This window comes from Entelurus aequoreus, linkage group LG04 (genome assembly GCF_033978785.1).
Source record: "Entelurus aequoreus isolate RoL-2023_Sb linkage group LG04, RoL_Eaeq_v1.1, whole genome shotgun sequence".
Classification (NCBI taxonomy): Eukaryota; Metazoa; Chordata; class Actinopteri; order Syngnathiformes; family Syngnathidae; genus Entelurus; species Entelurus aequoreus.
In genome coordinates this window covers 14994986-15019225 of record NC_084734.1, presented here as the reverse complement: position 1 = coordinate 15019225, position 24240 = coordinate 14994986, and the positions used below count along the sequence as shown (strand labels likewise).

The following is a 24240-nucleotide window of genomic DNA, read 5'->3' as shown; positions in this document are numbered from 1 at the left end:
TATGAAACTTTGTGTGTCTAACAAGGTGTGTGCGACTACGAAGGTGTGTGCACCTACCAAGGTGTGTGCACCTACCAAGGTGTGTCCGCCTACCACGGTGTGTGCCCCTACCAAGGTGTGTGCGCCCCTACCAAGGTGTGTGTGCACCTACCGAGGTGTGTGTGCCTACCGAGGTGTGTGGGCCTACCACGGTGTGCGCCCCTACCAAGGTGTGTGCATCTATCAAGGTGTGTGCACCTACCAAGGTGTGTCCGCCTACCACAGTGTGCGCCCCTTCCAAGGTGTGCGCCCCTACCAAGGTGTGTGCGCCAACCAAGGGTTGTGCACCTACCAAGGTATGTGCGCCTACCAAGATGTGTGCACCTTTGAATGTCTGTGCGCCTCCCAAGGTGTGTGCACCTGTGAAAGTGAGTGCGCCTACCAAGGTGTGTTCACCTACCAAGGTGTGTGCGCCTATGAAGGTGTGTGCGCCTATGAAGGTGTGTGCGCCTACCAAGGTGTGTGTGCCTACCAAGGTGTGTGCGCCTACCAAGGTGGTGCACCTATGAAGGTGTGTGCGCCTACCAAGGTATGTGCGCCTACCAAGATGTGTGCACATATGAAAGTGTGTGTGCCTACCAAGGTGTAAAACATTACGTCAAAATATTAATACTATAAAAATATTTGTCTTTTAAACCAAGTAGGTTAAGTCATATTTCAATAATATTTCTAATAACCAGAATGAGATCAAAACTAACCTAATACTACAGTAATACCTCCATCCAATGTTACGTGATAGGACTCGTAATATCTTCAACCTCCAGGAATATTCTCTTTTCGTCTTGAACCTGCTGTACATGAACAGTCTTACAGAGAATGGCTGCTCTCTTGCACAAAACCTTTACGCCCAGAAACCCACATAGTGACTGCTTACACACACACACACACACACACACACACACACACACACACACACACACACACACACACACACACACACACACACACACACACACACACACACACACACTATTCGTCCCACGGCAATAACAAGCGCAGTTCTCTGCCTCCCACTGAGTGTGGACACTTTCTCACATCCCACCTGCACATGGGAGCTCCACAGTCTTAAGTCCCCACTCAGAAGAGCCACGCTGGCAAGAAAGTGTGGCTCGATTTCTGCGTGCATGAGGGAATTATGCTGACCAGTGCGCATTTTAATGTGTTCATACCAACATCGTATTTAATCCACTTCCTTATTATCTTGTACATGCAAAAACTGCAATCTATTAATCATTATTGTCCTCCTGTGTCCAGGGAATTATTCCTCCAGTTTGTAAACCTTGGAAAAAAAACTAGAAAACACAAGTATCGACTTCATCACTGTAGTATCGACCTTATTCCGACAAGGGTGGCGACACCACCGATGCATGTATCGATCCGCCCTCTTTTCCGTGTCGTGTAGTGACTGTGACAACACCGACACTACAACAGTCGTTGTTACGCACCCACTGAAGGTCAGAAGAAATCCATCCATCCATCCATCCATTTTCTGCCGCTTGTCCCTTTTTTGGGGTCGCGGGGGGGATGCTGGAGAAATGTTTTCATATATTTTTGTATTTATTTATACTGTGTGAAATTAATTATCTACACAGGGGCATTCTGTGAATGTTTGTTTACATACCATAATCGTTTCCAAACGGCGCCTGTGACAGGGCAGTAAAACGGCTGATCAAACAAAACAGAAGTCGTGGTCGCGGTGACGTTTTGGTGAATTTACTGAGGAATTTGTGAAACTGAAACAATACAAAAAGAATGCTGTTGTAAGTTAATAATACTAACACAGACACTTGTAAAGGTGTTAGCACAGTAGCTAACGCTTACGACGCTAGCATGTACAAATATGCATAAAAACTAAGGTTGTAAAAAATTTTTTGGAATTAATCGCTGTTCTTAATCCATTAGACTTAGATAGATAGATAGATAGATAGATAGATAGATAGATAGATAGATAGATAGATAGATAGATAGATAGATAGATAGATAGATAGATAGATAGATAGATAGATAGATAGATAGATAGATAGATAGTACTTTATTGATTCCTTCAGGAGAGTTCCCTCAGGAAAAATTAAATTCCAGGACCAGTGTACAGAATTGAGATCACATTTAAAAAGTAAATAATGGGGGTATAAATAGAAATAAAATAGAAAATATTACAATAGGAATAACAATTAAAAAGCAACAATAAGAATTAGACTTAGACTTAGACAAACTTTATTGATCCACAAGGGAAATTGTTCCACACAATAACAAAGGATGCAAAGGGTAAGGATGGAAAAGATAATGCAGGTATAAAGTAGACTAAAAATGTACCATAGTAGCAATATAAATATAACATATATGTAATATGTACATATTATATATACAGTATATAATATATACTGATATATTATATTATTATATTATATTTCTATATAATATATACAATACATAACAGTATATATTGTTACAGTATATGTAACAGCTGCAGCAAAAAAAAAAAAAAAAAGGAAAACATGTATATGTGTGTATATATGTATGTGTATATATGTATACATGTATGTGTATGTGTATATATGTATGTATGTATGTGTATATATGTATACATGTGTGTGTATATATATATATATATATATATATATATATATATATATATATATATATATATATATATATATATATATATATATATATATATATATGTAGGTGTATATATATATATGTAGGTGTATATATGTATGCCATCCATCCATCCATTTTCTACCACTTGTCCCTTTCGGGGTCGCGGGGGGTGCTGGAGCCAATCTCATCTGCATTCGGGTGGAAGGCGGGGTACACCCTGGACAAGTCGCCACCTCATCGCAGGGCCAACACAGATAGACAGACAACATTCATATATATATATGTATATGTATGTATATGTATACTTACATATTTGTATATATATTTACATAAAAATGCATAAACATGCATATATATATATATATATATATATATATATATATATATATATATATATATATATATATATATATATATATATATATATATATATATATATATATATATGTATACTTACATATTTGTATATATATCTACATAAAAATGCATAAACATGCATATATATATATATATATATATATATATACACGTATCTATATATACATACATATATGTATGTATGTATACACGTATCTATACATATACATACATCCATATATGTTTGCTTGTTTTTTTAACTATTTAATTTATAGCCGGCAGTCAGCGAACAAAAATCCATAAATTAGCCGCACTGGGGGATGGGGGTTGGTGTGGGGTGGGGGGGTCTGGGGGGCCCTCTCGACGATTTATTTCCAAAGTTGTTCTTTGTGAAGTGTTTGGCTTACACACTGGACTGGCCTCATTTAGCTTAATTTTAAGATGTGTAGCGAAGTGTTTTCCTCAGTCTCACTCACACACGGTTTTTGAACAATGTCCCTTGTGGATGAAAAAAGTTTGAAGTCACGTGGTTGGGAAGTGGATCTACTTGGAGTGTATTCATTCTCTCTTTCCCCTCTACTGGCCTGGCCCTCCCCCCAGCCTTCCCCACCATGGTGGACAACCACGTCAGCCACAACTACATGGGCGCCATGGAGCCCAAGCCGGCGTACCCGCCCCCCCAGGTCACCCCGTCCAGGTACTCGCCGGTGCCCCGCCACATGCTGGGGGAGGAAGACTTCACCAGGTAGGCCGCCACCCGCCCCCCCTTATGCTCCCTTCCCCTCCCCCTCCCACCCCCGCATCACCGACACTCACTTACAAACCCCCAAAACCAGTGAAGTTGTCACGTTGTGTAAATGGTAAATAAAAACAGAATACAATGATTTGCAAATCCTTTTCAACTTATATTCAATTGAATAGACTGCAAAGACAAGATATTTCATGTTCACACTAAGAAACTTCTTTTTTGTGTGCAAATAATCATTAACTTAGAATTTAATGGCAGCAAAACATTGCAAAAAAGTTGTCACACGGGCATTTTTACCACTGTGATACATGACCTTTCCTTTTAACAACACTCCATACAGGTTTGGGAACTGAGGAGACACATTTTTGAAGTGTAATTATGTCCCATTCTTGCTTGATGTACAGCTTAAGTTGTTCAACAGTCTCCCTTCTGCTATTTTAGACTTCATAATGCACCACACATTGTCAATAGGAGACAGGTCTGGACTACAGACAGGCCAGTCTAGTACCCGCACTCTTTTACTACAAAGCCACGCTGTTGTAACACGTGGCTTGGCATTGACTTGCTGAAATAAGCAGGGGCGTCCATGATAACGTTGCTTGGATGGCAACATATGTTGCTCCAAACCCTGTATGTACCTTTCAGCATTAATGGTGCCTTCACAGATGTGTAAGTTACCCATGCCTTGGGCACTAATACACCCCCATACCATCACACATGCTGGCTTTTACACTTTGCTCCTAGAACAATCCGGATGGTTCTTTTCCTCTTTGTTCCGACGTCCACAGTTTCCAAAAACAATTTGAAATGTGGACTCGTCAGACCACAGAACACTCTTACACTTTGCGTCAGTCCATTTTGGATGAGCTCGGGCCCAGCGAAGCCGGCGGCGTTTCTGGGTGTTGTTGATAAATGGCTTTGGCTTTGCACGGTAGAGTTTTAACGTGCACTTACAGATGTAGTGACCAACTGTAGTTACTGACAGTGGTTTTCTGAAGTGTCCCTGAGCCCATGTGGTGATATCCTTTACACACTAATGTCGCTTTTTGATGCTGTACCGCCTGAGGGATCCAAGGTCACGGGCATTTAGTGTTACGTGCAGTGATTTCTCCAGATTCTCTGAACCTTTTGATAATATTACGGACCTTAAATGGTGAAATCCCTAAATTCCTTGCAATAGCTGGTTGAGAAATGTTGCTCTTAAACAATTTGCTCACGCATTTGTCGACAAAGTGGTGACCCTCGCCCCCGTCCTTGTTTGTGAACGACTGAGCATTTCATGGAAGCTGCTTTCATACCCAATCATGGCGCCCACCTGTTCCCAATCAGCCTGTTCACCTGTGGGATGTTCCAAATAAGTGCTTGATGAGCATTCCTCAACTTCCTAAGTCTTTTTTGCCACTTGTGCCAGCTTTCTTGAAACATGTTGCAGGCATCAAATCCCAAATGAGCGAATATTTGCAAAAAATAACAAAGTTTTCCAGTTTGAACATGAAATATCTTGTCTTTGCAGTCCATTCAATTGAATATAAGTTGAAAAGGATTTGCAAATCATTGTATTCTGTTTTTATTTAGCATTTACACAACGTGACAACTTCACTGCTGTTGGGGGTTTTGTAGATTGCGTGGAGAAGAAGGTGTAAGTCCCTCCTATAACAGCCAACAATACACACACCTGCAGACATTTTCTACATTCTCAAGCCATTTTTTTTTCAAGACGCTGGACCGCGTGTGGCGACTTATTTCGACCTTTGACCTCCTATCCAAGCTCTGGATTAGATGTGGCGTTCATATGGGGAGGGGGTTTTAGTTCTATGGAGTGTGGCTGCATGAGTGTGTGTGGTCACTTGTACTTGTACGTCGCATCTCTGTGTCGGTGTGTGCGTGCTCTCTCTCCTCTCCCGCCCCCCCCCCCTTGACCCCCCCCCTCCCCCCTCCCCCTCACTGTGATTCCTGTGCCCCCACAGCCGGGCTGAGCCAATTTACAGTGTCATCCACAAGCCTGGGGAGGGCAAGGGGCCCCAGGCTCTCTTCAGAGGCTTCTGTCCTTCCCCTGCACCCTTGTGCCAAGCTCCACCACCCCCCCTCGCTGGCAGGTACTAACCTAGTCCATCACGCCTCGCTTTAGCTCCTCCCCCTCCCCCCTCACCTCCCCGCAACCTCCTCTCTGGGACCAGGACATCTGCACAGAAGCCATAACGAGGTAGAAATGAGCAGACGGAAGACAATTAGAGCGCATTCATCTAGATTTCTCATCTTCATTATGTTTGCATGTGAACATCTCGCCCCCCCCCCCCTCCCACCCCCCACCACCACCACCACCACCCCCACTCTTATCCTCTTTTATCCGCGTTTACCATATTTTTCGGACTATAAGACATATATATATAATGTAGTAACAGACACTTTCATAACAATATGTAATATGTACAATATACACACTGCAAGTATATATATAATGTACATAAGTGTTATAATGAAGTCAACACATGATGTAAGTGTCTATATTAGCCTACTATCAAAATGACTTTAAAAGTCTTATATAAGTGTTATAATGAAGACAACACACGATGTAAGTGTCTATATTAGTTATAATAGCCCACTATCAAAATGACTTTAAAAGTCTTATATTAGTGTAATAATGAAGGCAACACATGATGCAAGTGTCTATATTAGCCTACTATCAAAATGAGTTTGAAAGCTGTATAAAAGTGATATAATGAAGACAAGACATGATGTAAGTGTCTATATTAACTATATCAGCCTACTATCAAAATGACAATGTGTCGCAGGCTGAAGCAAATCTTCCTTGACAGAAAAGTTGAAATGTAACATTTATTCTACCCATTTTTACAACATTAGTGAATCAGAGGCTACTCAGAAGGTGAGATAACTCCTGGAAATGACTGGCTTTTAATGGCCCAAGGTATAGATGTGTGTGTCCAAGTTAAAGGAAACGGCAGGCTGTCTTCTTTTAATAGATTTATTACAATCTTTGGCAAGCTGGGTAATGTTTGCTGTGGTCTGGAACAACATGGCACACAAACAACTATCAGAAATGCAGCCAATATTACACACAGATAATGTGTCATGAGACATGCAAATATACATTATATACAAAGATGATAAAAGTGAAGGATATTAAATGAACTCAAATATAGCTACAAACGAGGCATAATGATGCAATATGTACATACAGCTAGCCTAAATAGCATGTTAGCATTGATTAGCTTGCCGTCATGCACTGACCAAATTTGCCTGATTAGCACTCCAACACAAGTCAATAACGTCAACAAAACTCACCTTTGTGCATTCGCGCACAGTATAAAATGTTTGGTGGACAAAACGAGACAGAGACGGAGCGGAAGATTTTACATGTAAACAAACTGTTGCGTCACGGTCCACACTATGGTGAGTTCAAGAACCGCCGTAATGAGTAGGACAAAAGGATGTTCACCAAATAGTCTCATCTGTGTATGTAATACAAATATAATTAATTTTATAATATCATGAGGTGAATTCCTATACATTTTTATTCATAAATTATATACGGTCACAAGTGGCCCTCTTAGGTCGATATGGCCCTCAGTGTAACCCCTGTTTTAAGAAGTTCCACTATTAGAATTCCAAAATCAGTTTAGTGTTGAACCAAAATCAGTTTAGTGTTGAACCAAAAGCCAAAGAAAAAGAAAAATGCACACCCACAGTGGTTCGTTCCCGGAATTAGTGTGCAATTATCATCCTGTCCTTTGCAAATTATTATTATTATATATTATAGTTATTATTATTGCAAATTATTATCCTGTCCTTTGCAAATTATTATTATTATATATTATAGTTATTGTTATTGCAAATTATCATCCTGTCCTTTGAAAATTATTATTATTATATATTATAGTCATTATTATTGCAAATTATTATCCTGTCCTTTGCAAATTATTATTATTATATATTATAGATATTATTATTGCAAATTATTATCCTGTCCTTTGCAAATTATTATTATTATATATTATAGTTATTATTATTGCAAAATATTATCCTGTCCTTTGCAAATTATTATAATTATATATTATAGTTATCATTATTGCAAATTATTATCCTGTCCTTTGCAAATTATTATTATTATATATTTTAGTTATTATTATTGCGAGTTATTATCCTGTCCTTTGCAAATTATTATTATTATATATTATAGTCATTATTATTGCAAATTATTATCCTGTCCTTTCCAAATTATTATTATTATTATATGTTATAGTTATTATTATTGCAAATTATTATCTTGTCCTTTCCAAATTATTATATTATATATTATAGTTATTATTATTGCAAATTATTTTCTTGTCCTTTGCAAATTATTATTATTATATATTATAGTTATTATTATTGCAAATTATTATCCTGTCCTTTCCAAATTATTATTATTATATACAATAGTTATTATTAATGCAAATTATTATCCTGTCCTTTGCAAATTATTATTATTATATATTATAATTATTATCATCGCAAATTATTATCCTGTCCTTTGCAAATTATTATTATTAGATATTATAATTATTATTATTGCAAATTATTATCCTGTCCTTTCCAAATTATTATTATTATATATTATAGTTTTTATTATTGAAAATTATTATCCTGTCCTTTGCAAATTATTATTATTATAGTTATTATTATTGCAAATTATTATCCTGTCCTTTGCAAATTATTATTATTATATATTATAGTTATTATTATTGCAAATTGTTATCCTGTCCTTTGCAAATTATTATTATTATATATTATAGTTATTATTATTGCAAATGATTATCCTGCCCTTTGCAAATTATTATATATTATAGATATTATTATTGCAAATTATTATCCTGTCCTTTGCAAATTATTATTATTATATATTATAGTTATTATTATTGCAAATTATTATCCTGCCCTTTGCAAATTATTGTTATTATATATTATAGTTATTATTATTGCAAATTATTATCCTAGCTCAGAACGTCCATAAAAAGATTCTCCGAAACCCATTAAAAAAATAAAAAATAATAAAATGTTTCATCTTATCTTTTGCAAAATTGGTGTGAAAACTACTTAAAGCAAATGGGGGGGGTGGGGGGAAGGTAAATATTTGGTCTTTATTTGTCCATCGAGTTTAAACAGCAGCTTAAAACCACAGCATTAGCTGCCTGTAAGAAGAAGGGGAGGGAAAAAGCCCGCCTCGGCTCAGAGAGAGCAGCTGAAGAAGGTCTTCACACTCCCACGAGCTGCTCAGATCCATCCGTCAGGAGGCGTGGATGAAACCTAAAGCTTCTGTCTCGGGCCAACTTTCCCACTGAGGGAGCTAACAACCGAGCTAATACCTCTCGCTGCAGTACCTGCCTGTGTTCCTGTCCTGTGCAAACTTTGTCTCATTTGATCCGTCTCCATCCCCTCGCAAACCCGTGTGTGGTGTGTGTGTTTGAGCTTATATGTGTCCAACAAAGTGTGTGTGTGTGTGTGTGTGTGTGTGTGTGTGTGTGTGTGTGTGTGTGTGTGTGTGTGTGTGTGTGTGTGTGTGTGTGTGTGTGTGTGTGTGTGTGTGTGTGTGTGTGTGTGTGTGTGTGTGTGTGTGTGTGTGTGTGTGTGTGTGTGTGTGTTTGCTGCTCCTGATATGTCAATAAACGAAATGTGGACTCGTCAGACCACAGAACACTTTTCCACTTTGCATCAGTCCATCTTAGATGAGCTCGGGGCCCAGCGAAGCCGGCGGCGTTTCTGGGTGTTGTTGATAAATGGCTTTGGCTTTGCATAGTAGAGTTTTAACTTGCACTTACACATGTAGCGACCAACTGTAGTTACTGACAGTGGTTTTCCGAAGTGTTCCTGAGCCCATGTGGTGATATCCTTTACACACTGATGTCGCTTTTTGATGCAGTACCGCCTGAGGGATTGAAGGTGCGTAATATCATCGCTTACGTGCAGTGATTTCTGCAGATTCTCTGAACCTTTTGATGATATTACAGAGCGTAGATGGCGAAATCCCTAAATTCCTTGCAATAGCTGGTTGAGAAATGTTGTTCTTAAACTGTTGGACAATTTCCTAACGTATAAGGGTAGGCCAGTCTAGTACCCGCACTCTTTTACTATGAAGCCACGCTGTTGTAAGACGTGGCTTGGTATTGTCTTGCTGAAATAAGCAGGGGCGTCCATGATAACGTTGCTTGGATGGCAACATATGTTGCTCCAAAACCTGTATGTACCTTTCAGCATTAATGGTGCATTCACAGATGTGTAAGTTACCCATGCCTTGGGCACTAATACACCCCCATAACATCACAAATGCTGGCTTTTCAACTTTGCTCCTAGAACAGTCCGGATGGTTCTTTTCCTTTTGGTCCATAGTTGCCGAAAACAATTTGACATGTGGACTCATCAGACCACAGAACACTTTTCCACTTTGCATCATTCCATTTTAGGTGAGCTCGGGGCCCAGCGAAGCCGGCGGCGTTTCTGGGTGTTGTTGATAAATGGCTTTCTCTTTGCATTGTAGAGTTTTAACTTGCACTTACAGATGTAGCGACCAACTGTAGTTACTGACAGTGGTTTTCCGAAGTGTTCCTGAGCCCAGGTGGTGATATCCTTTACACACTGATTTCGGTTTTTAACGCAGGACCGCCTGAAGGATCGAAGGTCCATAATATCATCGCTTATGTGCAGTGATTTCTCCAGATTATCTGAACCTTTTGATGATATTACGGACCTTGGATGGTGAAATCCCTAAATTCCTTGCAATAGCTGGTTGAGAAAAGTTGTTCTTAAACTGTTGGACAATTTGCTCAGGCATTTGTTGACAAAGTGGTGACCCTCGCCCCGTCCTTGTTTGTGAATGACTGAGCATTTCATGGAAGATGCTTATATACCCAATCATGGCACCCACCTGTTCCCAATCAGCCTGTTCACCTGTGGGATGTTCCAAATAAGTGTTTGATGAGCATTCCTCAACTTTCTCCGTCTTTTTTTGCCACTTGTGCCAGCTTTTTTGAAACATGTTGCAGGCATCAAATTCCAAATGAGCTAATATTGGCAAAACATAACAAAGTTTTCCAATTTCAACGTTAAATATCTTGTCTTTGCAGTCTATTCAATTGAATATAAGTTGAAGAGGATTTGCAAATAATTGTATTCTGTTTTTATTTACCATTTACACAACGTGACAACTTCACTGCTTTTGGGGTTTCTAAATCATGTTTGGTTTAGATACACCCCACTCTCTCCGGTGGATTAGTCATGACCCACAACGAGAGGCTTGGCAGATACCTCCATGTTGACCCGGCATCCATCAGCAGCAGGAGCAGGCGGACTGTGAGGGCTGAGTCACAGACCTCCAGCCTCACCGCCATGATGTCATCACACACATCTTTTTGTGGAGAAATCTGTACTGCATCCTGGACTGTTACTGCACTGGACACTTGTTTTGACCTTCAGTCACCTTTTACCCAAAAACTGTTTTTTTTCCCCACCTTTTACAAATCAGTTCAATTCAAAGGTCAGAGAGCTGAAATTTGGCCACATAGTTTTGAACAACACTTTTTTTTTACAGACAGGAGATACTCACACATTGACTCCTATTCTAACACATTTTTCTTTATACTAAAAACCTGACATGTTATAATACAAACCCCAAAACCAATGAAGTTGTCACGTTGTGTAAATGGTAAATAAAAACAGAACACAATGATTTGCAAATCCTTTTCAACTTATATTCAATTGAATAGACTGCAAAGACAAGATATTTAACGTTTAAACTGGAAAACTTTGTTATTTTTTGCAAATATTAGCTCATTTGGAATTTTGATGCCTGCAACATGTTTCAAAAAAGCTGGCACAAATGGCAAAAAAGACTGAGAACGTTGAGGAATGCTCATCAAACACTTATTTGGAACATCCCACAGGTGAACAGGCTAATTGGGAACAGGTGGGTGCCATGATTGGGTATAAAAGCAGCTTCCATGAAATGCTCAGTCGTTCACAAAAAAGGATGGGGCGAGGGTCACCACTTTGTCAACAAATGCCTGAGAAAATTGTTTAGGAACAACATTTCTCAACCAGCTATTGCAAGGAATTTAGGGATTTCACCATCTACGCTCCATAATATCATCAAAAGGTTCAGAGAATCAGGAGAAATCACTGCACGTAAGCGATGATATCACGGATCTTCAGTCACTCGGGCAGTACTGCATCAAAAAGCCACATCAGTGTGTAAAGGATATCACCACATGGGTTTAGGAACACTTCAGAAAACCACTGTCAGTAACTATAGTTGGTCGCTACATCTGTAAGTGCAAGTTAAAACTCTACTATGCAAAGCTAAAGCCATTTATCAACAACACCCAGAAACGCTGCCAGCATTGCTCATCGAAAATGGACCGATGATGCAAAGTGGAAAGGTGTTCTGTGGTCTGACGAGTCCACATTTCAAATTGTTTTTGGAAACTGTGGACGTCGTGTCCTCCGGACCAAAGAGGAAAAGAACCATCTGGATTGTTCTAGTGTAAAAGCCAGCATCTGTGATGGTATGGGGGTGTATTAGTGCCCAAGACATGGGTAACTTACACATCTGTGAAGGCGCCATTAATGCTGAAAGGTACATACAGGTTTTGGAGCAACATATGTTGCCATCCAAGCAACGTTATCATGGACGCCCCTGCTTATTTTATCAAGACAATGCCAAGGCACGTGTTACAACAGCGTGGCTTCATAGTAAAAGAGTGCGGGTACTAGACTGGCCTGCCTGTAGTCCAGACCTGTCTCCTGTTGAGAATGTGTAGTGCATTATGAAGCCTAAAATAGCACAATGGAGACCTCCGGACTGTTGAACAATTTAAGCTTAAGTTCCCAAACCTTTACTGAGTGTTGTTAAAAGGAAAGGCAATGTAACACAGTGGTAAAAATGCCCCTGTGACAACTTTTGTGCAATGTGTTGCTGCCATTAAATTCTAAGTTAATGATTATTTGCAAAAAAAGATGAAGTTTCTCAGTGTGAACATGAAATATCTTGTCTTTGCAGTCTTTTCAATTGAATATAAGTTGAAAAGAATTTGCAAATTATTGTATTCTGTTTTTATTTACCATTTACACAACGTGCCAACTTCACTGGTTTTGGGTTTTGTAGCCGTGCACCATTGTTCCCAGTGTGGGCACTTTTCATATAGTTTTATTATATGCTCTCACCCCCCTCCAAACTGAGCCTACCCCCTCCCCCCTACCTTGTATTCAGTACATAAAGAATAATGCATCTCTCTTCCTACATACTTTGCTATGAATGAGGCCTGTGCCTTTAGAGATGCTCGAGGTTCTCAAATACATCTAAGAAAGACAATTCTGTTTGACTACTTGATTAGAAAAAGTTCCAATACAACGGTTTGTCTGAGCCATCACTGTGATCTTCTGGAGTGCAGTCCTCTGAGCCACCGCGCAGCTGGTGAACCAAACACCTACCCAGTATGTTAAAATGTTTTCTAGAAGGACACCAGCAGTCTCCGGGTGACATTATTTTTTCTCAGCTGCCGGAGGAAGTAGAGTCTCTCTCTTTTGCAGCTTCGCAGTGTTGATGTTCCAGGTTAGGCCCAAGTACTGAAGGTCTGCTACCCTCTCTACACATAATGGCAAAATGTATGTTTTATTCCTCCTGTAATCAATAACCAGCTCCTTCATCTTTACGGTGTTTAGGAACAGGTTATTAGGAACAGGTTATTAGGGACCACAATGTCCCTTTGGGACAGAGGACCCTATTGTTATTGTAACATTTTTATTCTTTATTATTATTCTGTCGCCTCTTTAAGCTGTAATTTGACCCCCTTAACATGCTTCAAAACTCACCATATTTGACACACACATCAGGACTGGAGAAAATTGCGATCTAATAAAAAACCAAACCCCAAAACTCAAATTTGCGCTCTAGCACCCCCTAGGAAAAAACACAGACAAAACTGCTTGTAACTTCCGGTAGGAATGTTGTAGAGACATGAAACAAAAACCTCTATGACTTAGACCTAGATTTCATACATTGACTTCCTTCAGCAAAAATCAACAGGAAGTTGGCAATTCCCCCTTCAAAACAAAAGTTTAGTAAAAAACAGTCACTTTTGCCTCTTTGGGCTGTAATTTGACCCCCTTAAAATGCTTCAAAACTCACCAAACTGGACACACACATCAGGACTGGCATAAATTGCGATCTAATAAAAAAAACTAACCCCAAAACTCAAAATTGCGCTTTAGCGTCCCCTAAGAAGAAAACACAGACACGACTGCTCCTAGGAATAAAACTCTCAAAACTGCCTGTAGCTTAGACCTACATTTCATACACTGACATTCTTCAGCTAAAATCAACAGGCAGTTGGCTATTCCCCCTTCAAAACAAAAGTTTTGTAAAAACAGTCACTTTTGCCTCTTTGAGCTGTAATTTGACCCCCTTAACGTGCTTCAAAACTCACCATATTTGACACACACATTAGGACTGTCAAAAATTGCGATCTAATCAAAAAACCTAGCCCCCAAACTCAAAAAAGCGCTCTAGCGCCCCCTAGGAAGAAAACACAGACAAAACTGCCTGTAACTTCCAGTAGGAAGGTCGTAGCGACACGAAACGAAAACCTCTATGTAGGTCTGACTTAGACCTAGATTTCATATATATTGACTTCCTTCAGCAAAAATCAACAGAAAGTTGGCAATTCCCCCTTCAAAACATAAGTTTAGTAAAAAACAGTCACTTTTGCCTCTTTGGGCTGTAATTTGACCCCCTTAAAATGCTTCAAAACTCACCAAACTGGACACACACATCAGGACTGGCATAAATTGCGATCTAATAAAAAAAACTAACCCCAAAAACTCAAAATTGCGCTTTAGCGTCCCCTAGGAAGAAAACACAGACACAACTGCTCCTAGGAAGAAAACTCTCAAAACTGCCTGTAACTTAGACCTACATTTCATACACTGACATTCTTCAGCTAAAATCAACAGGCAGTTGGCTATTCCCCCTTCAAAACAAAGGTTTTGTAAAAACAGTCACTTTTGCCTCTTTGAGCTGTAATTTGACCCCCTTAACATGCTTCAAAACTCACCATATTTGACACACACATTAGGACTGGCAAAAATTGCGATCTAATCAAAAAACCTAGCCCCAAAACTCAAAAAAGCGCTCTAGCGCCCCCTAGGAAGAAAACACAGACAAAACTGCCTGTAACTTCCAGTAGGAAGGTCGTAGCGACACGAAACGAAAACCTCTATGTAGGTCTGACTTAGACCTAGATTTCATATACATTGACTTCCTTCAGCAAAAATCAACAGGAAGTTGGCAATTCCCCCTTCAAAACAAAAGTTTAGTAAAAAACAGTCACTTTTGCCTCTTTGGGCTGTAATTTGACCCCCTTAAAATGCTTCAAAACTCACCAAACTGGACACACACATCAGGACTGGCATAAATTGCGATCTAATAAAAAAAACTAACCCCAAAACTCAAAATTGCGCTTTAGCGTCCCCTAGGAAGAAAACACAGACACGACTGCTCCTAGGAAGAAAACTCTCAAAACTGCCTGTAACTTAGACCTACATTTCATACACTGACATTCTTCAGCTAAAATCAACAGGCAGTTGGCTATTCCCCCTTCAAAACAAAAGTTTTGTAAAAACAGTCACTTTTGCCTCTTTGAGCTGTAATTTGACCCCCTTAACGTGCTTCAAAACTCACCATATTTGACACACACATTAGGACTGGCAAAAATTGCGATCTAATAAAAAAACCTAGCCCCAAAACTCAAAAAAGCGCTCTAGCGCCCCCTAGGAAGAAAACACAGACAAAACTGCCTGTAACTTCCAGTAGGAAGGTCGTAGCGACACGAAACGAAAACCTCTATGTAGGTCTGACTTAGACCTAGATTTCATATACATTGACTTCCTTCAGCAAAAATCAACAGGAAGTTGGCAATTCCCCCTTCAAAACAAAAGTTTAGTAAAAAACAGTCACTTTTGCCTCTTTGGGCTGTAATTTGACCCCCTTAAAATGCTTCAAAACTCACCAAACTGGACACACACATCAGGACTGGCATAAATTGCGATCTAATAAAAAAAAACTAACCCCAAAAACTCAAAATTGCGCTTTAGCGTCCCCTAGGAAGAAAACACAGACACAACTGCTCCTAGGAAGAAAACTCTCAAAACTGCCTGTAACTTAGACCTACATTTCATACACTGACATTCTTCAGCTAAAATCAACAGGCAGTTGGCTATTCCCCCTTCAAAACAAAAGTTTTGTAAAAACAGTCACTTTTGCCTCTTTGAGCTGTAATTTGACCCCCTTAACATGCTTCAAAACTCACCATATTTGACACACACATTAGGACTGGCAAAAATTGCGATCTAATCAAAAAACCTAGCCCCAAAACTCAAAAAAGCGCTCTAGCGCCCCCTAGGAAGAAAACACAGACAAAACTGCCTGTAACTTCCAGTAGGAAGGTCGTAGCGACACGAAACGAAAACCTCTATGTAGGTCTGACTTAGACCTAGATTTCATATACATTGACTTCCTTCAGCAAAAATCAACAGGAAGTTGGCAATTCCCCCTTCAAAACAAAAGTTTAGTAAAAAACAGTCACTTTTGCCTCTTTGGGCTGTAATTTGACCCCCTTAAAATGCTTCAAAACTCACCAAACTGGACACACACATCAGGACTGGCATAAATTGCGATCTAATAAAAAAAACTAACCCCAAAACTCAAAATTGCGCTTTAGCGTCCCCTAGGAAGAAAACACAGACACGACTGCTCCTAGGAAGAAAACTCTCAAAACTGCCTGTAACTTAGACCTACATTTCATACACTGACATTCTTCAGCTAAAATCAACAGGCAGTTGGCTATTCCCCCTTCAAAACAAAAGTTTTGTAAAAACAGTCACTTTTGCCTCTTTGAGCTGTAATTTGACCCCCTTAACATGCTTCAAAACTCACCATATTTGACACACACATTAGGACTGGCAAAAATTGCGATCTAATCAAAAAACCTAGCCCCAAAACTCAAAAAAGCGCTCTAGCGCCCCCTAGGAAGAAAACACAGACAAAACTGCCTGTAACTTCCAGTAGGAAGGTCGTAGCGACACGAAACGAAGACCTCTATGTAGGTCTGACTTAGACCTAGATTTCATATATATTGACTTCCTTCAGCAAAAATCAACAGGAAGTTGGCAATTCCCCCTTCAAAACAAAAGTTTAGTAAAAAACAGTCACTTTTGCCTCTTTGGGCTGTAATTTGACCCCCTTAAAATGCTTCAAAACTCACCAAACTGGACACACACATCAGGACTGGCATAAATTGCGATCTAATAAAAAAAACTAACCCCAAAAACTCAAAATTGCGCTTTAGCGTCCCCTAGGAAGAAAACACAGACACAACTGCTCCTAGGAAGAAAACTCTCAAAACTGCCTGTAACTTAGACCTACATTTCATACACTGACATTCTTCAGCTAAAATCAACAGGCTATTCCCCCTTCAAAACAAAAGTTTTGTAAAAACAGTCACTTTTGCCTCTTTGAGCTGTAATTTGACCCCCTTAACATGCTTCATAACTCACCATATTTGACACACACATTAGGACTGGCAAAAATTGCGATCTAATCAAAAAACCTAGCCCCCAAACTCAAAAAAGCGCTCTAGCGCCCCCTAGGAAGAAAACACAGACAAAACTGCCTGTAACTTCCAGTAGGAAGGTCGTAGCGACACGAAACGAAAACCTCTATGTAGGTCTGACTTAGACCTAGATTTCATATACATTGACTTCCTTCAGCAAAAATCAACAGGAAGTTGGCAATTCCCCCTTCAAAACAAAAGCTTAGTAAAAAACAGTCACTTTTGCCTCTTTGGGCTGTAATTTGACCCCCTTAAAATGCTTCAAAACTCACCAAACTGGACACACACATCAGGACTGGCATAAATTGCGATCTAATAAAAAAAACTAACCCCAAAACTCAAAATTGCGCTTTAGCGTCCCCTAGGAAGAAAACACAGACACAACTGCTCCTAGGAAGAAAACTCTCAAAACTGCCTGTAACTTAGACCTACATTTCATACACTGACATTCTTCAGCTAAAATCAACAGGCAGTTGGCTATTCCCCCTTCAAAACAAGTCACTTTTGCCTCTTTGAGCTGTAATTTGACCCCCTTAACATGCTTCAAAACTCACCATATTTGACACACACATTAGGACTGGCAAAAATTGCGATCTAATCAAAAAACCTAGCCCCCAAACTCAAAAAAGCGCTCTAGCGCCCCCTAGGAAGAAAACACAGACAAAACTGCCTGTAACTTCCAGTAGGAAGGTCGTAGCGACACGAAACGAAAACCTCTATGTAGGTCTGACTTAGACCTAGATTTCATATATATTGACTTCCTTCAGCAAAAATCAACAGGAAGTTGGCTATTCCCCCTTCAAAACAAAAGTTTTGTAAAAACAGTCACTTTTGCCTCTTTGAGCTGTAATTTGACCCCCTTAACATGCTTCAAAACTCACCATATTTGACACACACATTAGGACTGGCAAAAATTGCGATCTAATCAAAAAACCTAGCCCCAAAACTCAAAAAAGCGCTCTAGCGCCCCCTAGGAAGAAAACACAGACAAAACTGCCTGTAACTTCCAGTAGGAAGGTCGTAGCGACACGAAACGAAAACCTCTATGTAGGTCTGACTTAGACCTAGATTTCATATATATTGACTTCATTCAGCAAAAATCAACAGGAAGTTGGCAATTCCCCCTTCAAAACAAAAGTTTAGTAAAAAACAGTCACTTTTGCCTCTTTGGGCTGTAATTTGACCCCCTTAAAATGCTTCAAAACTCACCAAACTGGACACACACATCAGGACTGGCATAAATTGCGATCTAATAAAAAAAACTAACCCCAAAAACTCAAAATTGCGCTTTAGCGTCCCCTAGGAAGAAAACACAGACACAACTGCTCCTAGGAAGAAAACTCTCAAAACTGCCTGTAACTTAGACCTACATTTCATACACTGACATTCTTCAGCTAAAATCAACAGGCAGTTGGCTATTCCCCCTTCAAAACAAAAGTTTTGTAAAAACAGTCACTTTTGCCTCTTTGAGCTGTAATTTGACCCCCTTAACATGCTTCAAAACTCACCATATTTGACACACACATTAGGACTGGCAAAAATTGCGATCTAATCAAAAAACCTAGCCCCCAAACTCAAAAAAGCGCTCTAGCGCCCCCTAGGAAGAAAACACAGACAAAACTGCCTGTAACTTCCAGTAGGAAGGTCGTAGCGACACGAAACGAAAACCTCTATGTAGGTCTGACTTAGACCTAGATTTCATATACATTGACTTCCTTCAGCAAAAATCAACAGGAAGTTGGCAATTCCCCCTTCAAAACAAAAGTTTAGTAAAAAACAGTCACTTTTGCCTCTTTGGGCTGTAATTTGACCCCCTTAAAATGCTTCAAAACTCACCAAACTGGACACACACATCAGGACTGGCATAAATTGCGATCTAATAAAAAAAACTAACCCCAAAACTCAAAATTGCGCTTTAGCGTCCCCTAGGAAGAAAACACAGACACAACTGCTCCTAGGAAGAAAACTCTCAAAACTGCCTGTAACTTAGACCTACATTTCATACACTGACATTCTTCAGCTAAAATCAACAGGCAGTTGGCTATTCCCCCTTCAAAACAAGTCACTTTTGCCTCTTTGAGCTGTAATTTGACCCCCTTAACATGCTTCAAAACTCACCATATTTGACACACACATTAGGACTGGCAAAAATTGCGATCTAATCAAAAAACCTAGCCCCCAAACTCAAAAAAGCGCTCTAGCGCCCCCTAGGAAGAAAACACAGACAAAACTGCCTGTAACTTCCAGTAGGAAGGTCGTAGCGACACGAAACGAAAACCTCTATGTAGGTCTGACTTAGACCTAGATTTCATATATATTGACTTCCTTCAGCAAAAATCAACAGGAAGTTGGCTATTCCCCCTTCAAAACAAAAGTTTTGTAAAAACAGTCACTTTTGCCTCTTTGAGCTGTAATTTGACCCCCTTAACATGCTTCAAAACTCACCATATTTGACACACACATTAGGACTGGCAAAAATTGCGATCTAATCAAAAAACCTAGCCCCAAAACTCAAAAAAGCGCTCTAGCGCCCCCTAGGAAGAAAACACAGACAAAACTGCCTGTAACTTCCAGTAGGAAGGTCGTAGCGACACGAAACGAAAACCTCTATGTAGGTCTGACTTAGACCTAGATTTCATATATATTGACTTCCTTCAGCAAAAATCAACAGGAAGTTGGCAATTCCCCCTTCAAAACAAAAATTTTGTAAAAACCGGTCACCTTTTTTCAAACATTATCTCCTCTGAGCGCGTTTGTCGTGTCGGCTTCAAACTAGCACAGGAAAGAGATTGGACCCTTCTGATTAAAAGTTGACCAAAGAGTTTTAATTACTGCTCTGGTTTGGATTTTATGTGCCGTCAAAGTCGGTCCCGTCCATCGCTGCTTGCAGCTTTAATTCTTCTTACACCTGCTCCACCTCATCCCGATAGTGTGACTCATCCGCCCCAGAGATGAGCCCCACACCACTTTGGTGTCATTTCCAAACATCACCATGGTATTGCTGTGGTGAGAGAGGGTACAGTCATGGGTCCAGAGGCCGTAGAGCAGAGGGTTCAGCACACAGCCCTGCTGAGGCTCAGGGCGGTAGATGTATGTCTGCCCACTCCAACCCTCTTGCTCCGACCTTGGAGGAAGCTGTTTATCCACATGCAGGTGGTGTGTGGAAGCCCCAAGTCCCGGAGTTTGTCCACCAGTTTGCAGGGGAGCATGGTGGTAAATGCCAAGCTATAGTCCATCAAAGAGCATCCGGGTGTAACTCCCCGGCTGCTCCGGTTGGGATAATGCGGCATTAAGAGCTGTGGCCTCGGCATCGTCTGTGGATTGCTTACCCTTGTAGGCAAACTGGCAAAAGTCAAAACCAGAAGGCAGAAAAGATACCGGTGAACCAGTTTTTCAAAGCACTTCATAGCTACTGGTGTGATTGCTACTGGTCGGTAGTCATTCAAACTGCAAATGTGGGGTTTCTTTGGCTAGAAGGAACTACTTAGGATTTTAGACAGTTAGGAAGTGTGGCCAGGGACTGGTTGAAGACCTTGGCAAAGATTCCAGCCGGTTGATACGCCTAGACCCTAACACCCGTCTTTGGATGCCATCTGATCTGGCAGCCTTCCTTGGGTTCACAGCCCTCAGTGCACACCTAACGTCAGGTTCTTCAACAGTGAGGATTGTGTTACTGTGGGCTGTGAGGTCTGGTGTGGTCGCCTCCAGGGATGCCACATCAAAATAGGTAAAGAAGAGGTTAAGCTCCTCCGCCAGTGTGGCATCAACTTCCGCAGGTTCAGGGTCGGTCCTGTAGTTGATAAGCTGCTGGACTCCCTGCCACACCTGTCTGCTATGGTTATTGTCCAGGTGATCCTGTATCCTTCTCCGGTAATCCAACAAGAAGTAGAAACGCTATAGATGGCACGAAGACTGAACAGTGCTAAATGATAAATGGAAGGAGTGAGTAAACTCGTCCAAAAGATGGCACCAAAACAATAAAACCCCGTCAGTTTTTTTGGTTGTTTTTTTGTTTTTTTTTAATACATTTTTATTTTATTATTGCGTCAGTGGAGGAAAAAAAATGCATAAAATAGCTGCTCCGTCTGATAGGCCGCAGGGCTCAAAGCGTAGGGGGAAAAAATAGCGGCTCATAGACTTGTAGCCGTTCAAACTCTGTTGTTGTTTGCCAGCATTCCGACGGATGCGTTCAACGAGGCTGGGTTTTTACAGTTTCACCAGTACTAGCTTCACATTACAGGTGAGCTAATTAGTATTTTTACGCAGAAATAAGGGGGAAAAGTGTCCAAATACACGCGCATTCTTAAGGAGGAAGACTTTGACGGCTTAGTAAATAATAAATGTAAGTATGAATTGTTTTAGTTGTATTGTAAAACTTACAAACGTTGCCTGGAGTGATGAATGAAGAATCCTACGAGTAGAAACGCTATTGATGGCACGAAGACTGAACAGCGCTAAATGATAAATGGAAGGAGTGAGTAAACTCGTCCAAAAGATGGCACCAAAACAATGAAACACCGTCAGTTTTTTTGCTTTTTTTTTTTTTTTAACACATTTTTATTTTATTATTGCCGTCAGTGAAAAAAAAAATACTGCATAAAATAGCTGCTCCGTCTTATAAGCCGCAGGGTTCAAAGTGTAGGGGAAAAAAAGTAGCTTCTTATAGTCCGGAATTTACGCAATGCAGACTTGTAGCCGTTCAAACTCTGTTGTTGTTTGCCAGCATTCCGACGGATGCGTTCAATGAAGCTGGTTTTTTACAGTTTCACCAGTACTAGCTTCACATTACAGGTGAGCTAATTAGTATTTTTACCCAGAAATAGGGGGGAAAAATGTCCAAATTCACGCGCATTCTTAAGGAGGAAGACTTTGGCGGTTTAGTATGTATGAATTGTTTTAGTTGTATTGTAAAACTTACAAACGTTGCCTGGAGTGACGACTGAAGAATCCTACGAGTAGAAACGCTATAGATGGCACGAAGACTGAACAGCACTGAATGATAAATGGAAGGAGTGAGTAAACTCGTCCAAAAGATGGCACCAAAACATGAAAACACTGTCAGTTTTTTTGCTTGTTTTTTGTTTTTTTTAAATACATTTTTATTTTATTATTGCCATCAGTGGAAAAAAAATGCATCGTTTGATTGGCCGCAGGGTTCAAAGTGTAGGGAAAAAAAGTAGCTTCTTATAGACTTGTAGCCGTTCAAACTCTGTTGTTGTTTGCCAGCATTCCGACGGATGCGTTCAACGAGGCTGGGTTTTTACAGTTTCACCAGTACTAGCTTCACATTACAGGTGAGCTAATTGGTATTTAATTACGCAGAAATAGGGGAGGAAAAATGTCAGAATTCACACGCATTCTTAAGGAGGAAGAATTTGACGGTTTAGTAAGTATGAATTGTTTTAGTTGTATTGTAAAACTTACAAACGTTGCCTGGAGTGACGAATGAAGAATCCTACGAGTAGAAGAAAGAAAAAAAATGCATAAAAAAGCTACTCCGTCTGATAAGCCGCAGGGTTCAAAGCGTAGGGAAAAAAAAGTAGTGGCTTATAGACTTGTAGCCGTTCAAACTCTGTTGTTGTTTGCTAATTAGTATTTTTACGCAGAAATAGGGGGGTAAAATGTCCGAATTCACGCGCATTCTTAAGGAGGAAGACTTTGACGGTTTAGTAAGTATGAATTGTTTTAGTTGTATTGTAAAACGTACAAACGTTGCTTGAAGTGACGAATGAAGAATCCTACGAGTAGAAACGCTATAGATGGCACAAAGACAGAACAGCGCTAAATGATAAATGGAAGGAGTGAGTAAACCCGTCCAAAAGATGGCACCAAAACAATAAAACACAGTCAGTTTTTTGCTTTTTTTTTTTTTTTTAAAATACATTTTTATTTTATTATTGCCGCCAGTGGGGGTAAAAAAATGCATAAAATAGCTGCTCCGTCTGATAAGCCGCAGGGTACAAAGCGTAGGGAAAATAAGTGGCTGCTTATAGTCCCGAATTTACGCAATGCAGACTTGTAGCCATTCAAACTCTGTTGTTGTTTGCCAGCATTCCGACGGATGCGTTCAATGAAGCTGGGTTTTTACAGTTTCACCAGTACTAGCTTCATATTACAGGTGAGCTAATTAGTATTTTTACGCAGAAATAGGGGGGAAATATGTCCGAATTTACGCGCATTCTTAAGGAGGAAGACTTTGACCTATAGGAGCTGCATGAGGAGGAGACGGAGAGAGACAAATAAAAGTAATCATGGCAAATTAAGCCCTGCGCTCGTCTTAGGTGTTAATCAGTCATCGCACTTTATTCTTAGTCACAGCGAGGCATGAAATTTAAATGAGTCAAATGTCAGATTGGAAGAAGAAAAAGAAGAAAATAGCGGGCTGGAGAGGAGAGGCAGCCAAAAGACGGCGGAGAGATTGTGTCTGCCTCTCTACATAAAGGCATGGCGTCCAAAAATACTACTCAAAGATCCTCTATATAGCAGAAGTGCAGGGCTGTTTTTAAAAAAGCTGTTAACAAAATACTACTCAAAGATCCTCTATATAGCAGAAGTGCAGTGCTGTTTTTAAGGAATCTGCTACAAAAATACTACTCAAAGATCCTCTATATAGCAGAAGTGCAGTGCTGTTTTTAAGGAAGCTGCTACAAAAAATACTACTCAAAGATCCTCTATATAGCAGAAGTGCGGTGCTGTTTTTAAGGAAGCTGCTACAAAAATACTACTCAAAGATCCTCTATATAGCAGAAGTGCAGTGCTGTTTTTAAGGAAGCTGCTACAGAAATACTACTCAAAGATCCTCTATATAGCAGAAGTGCAGTGCTGTTTTTAAGGAAG

The 24240-nt window shown here is 40.0% G+C and overlaps 1 protein-coding gene across 8 annotated transcripts in view; it reads left to right on the top strand.

Annotated features, from left to right (window-relative positions):
* Positions 1-24240, top strand: part of dlg3 (discs, large homolog 3 (Drosophila)) — a 282485-nt gene that overhangs the window by 110654 nt on the left and 147591 nt on the right. For 5 of the 8 annotated variants that reach the window (XM_062044293.1, XM_062044289.1, XM_062044292.1 and 2 more), the window contains one exon: positions 3581-3742. In XM_062044293.1, the coding sequence (XP_061900277.1) occupies positions 3581-3742 (162 nt within the window). The remainder of the gene's footprint in view (positions 1-3580; positions 3743-24240) is intronic. The other 3 variants (XM_062044294.1, XM_062044295.1, XM_062044291.1) reach the window with 1 other exon arrangement.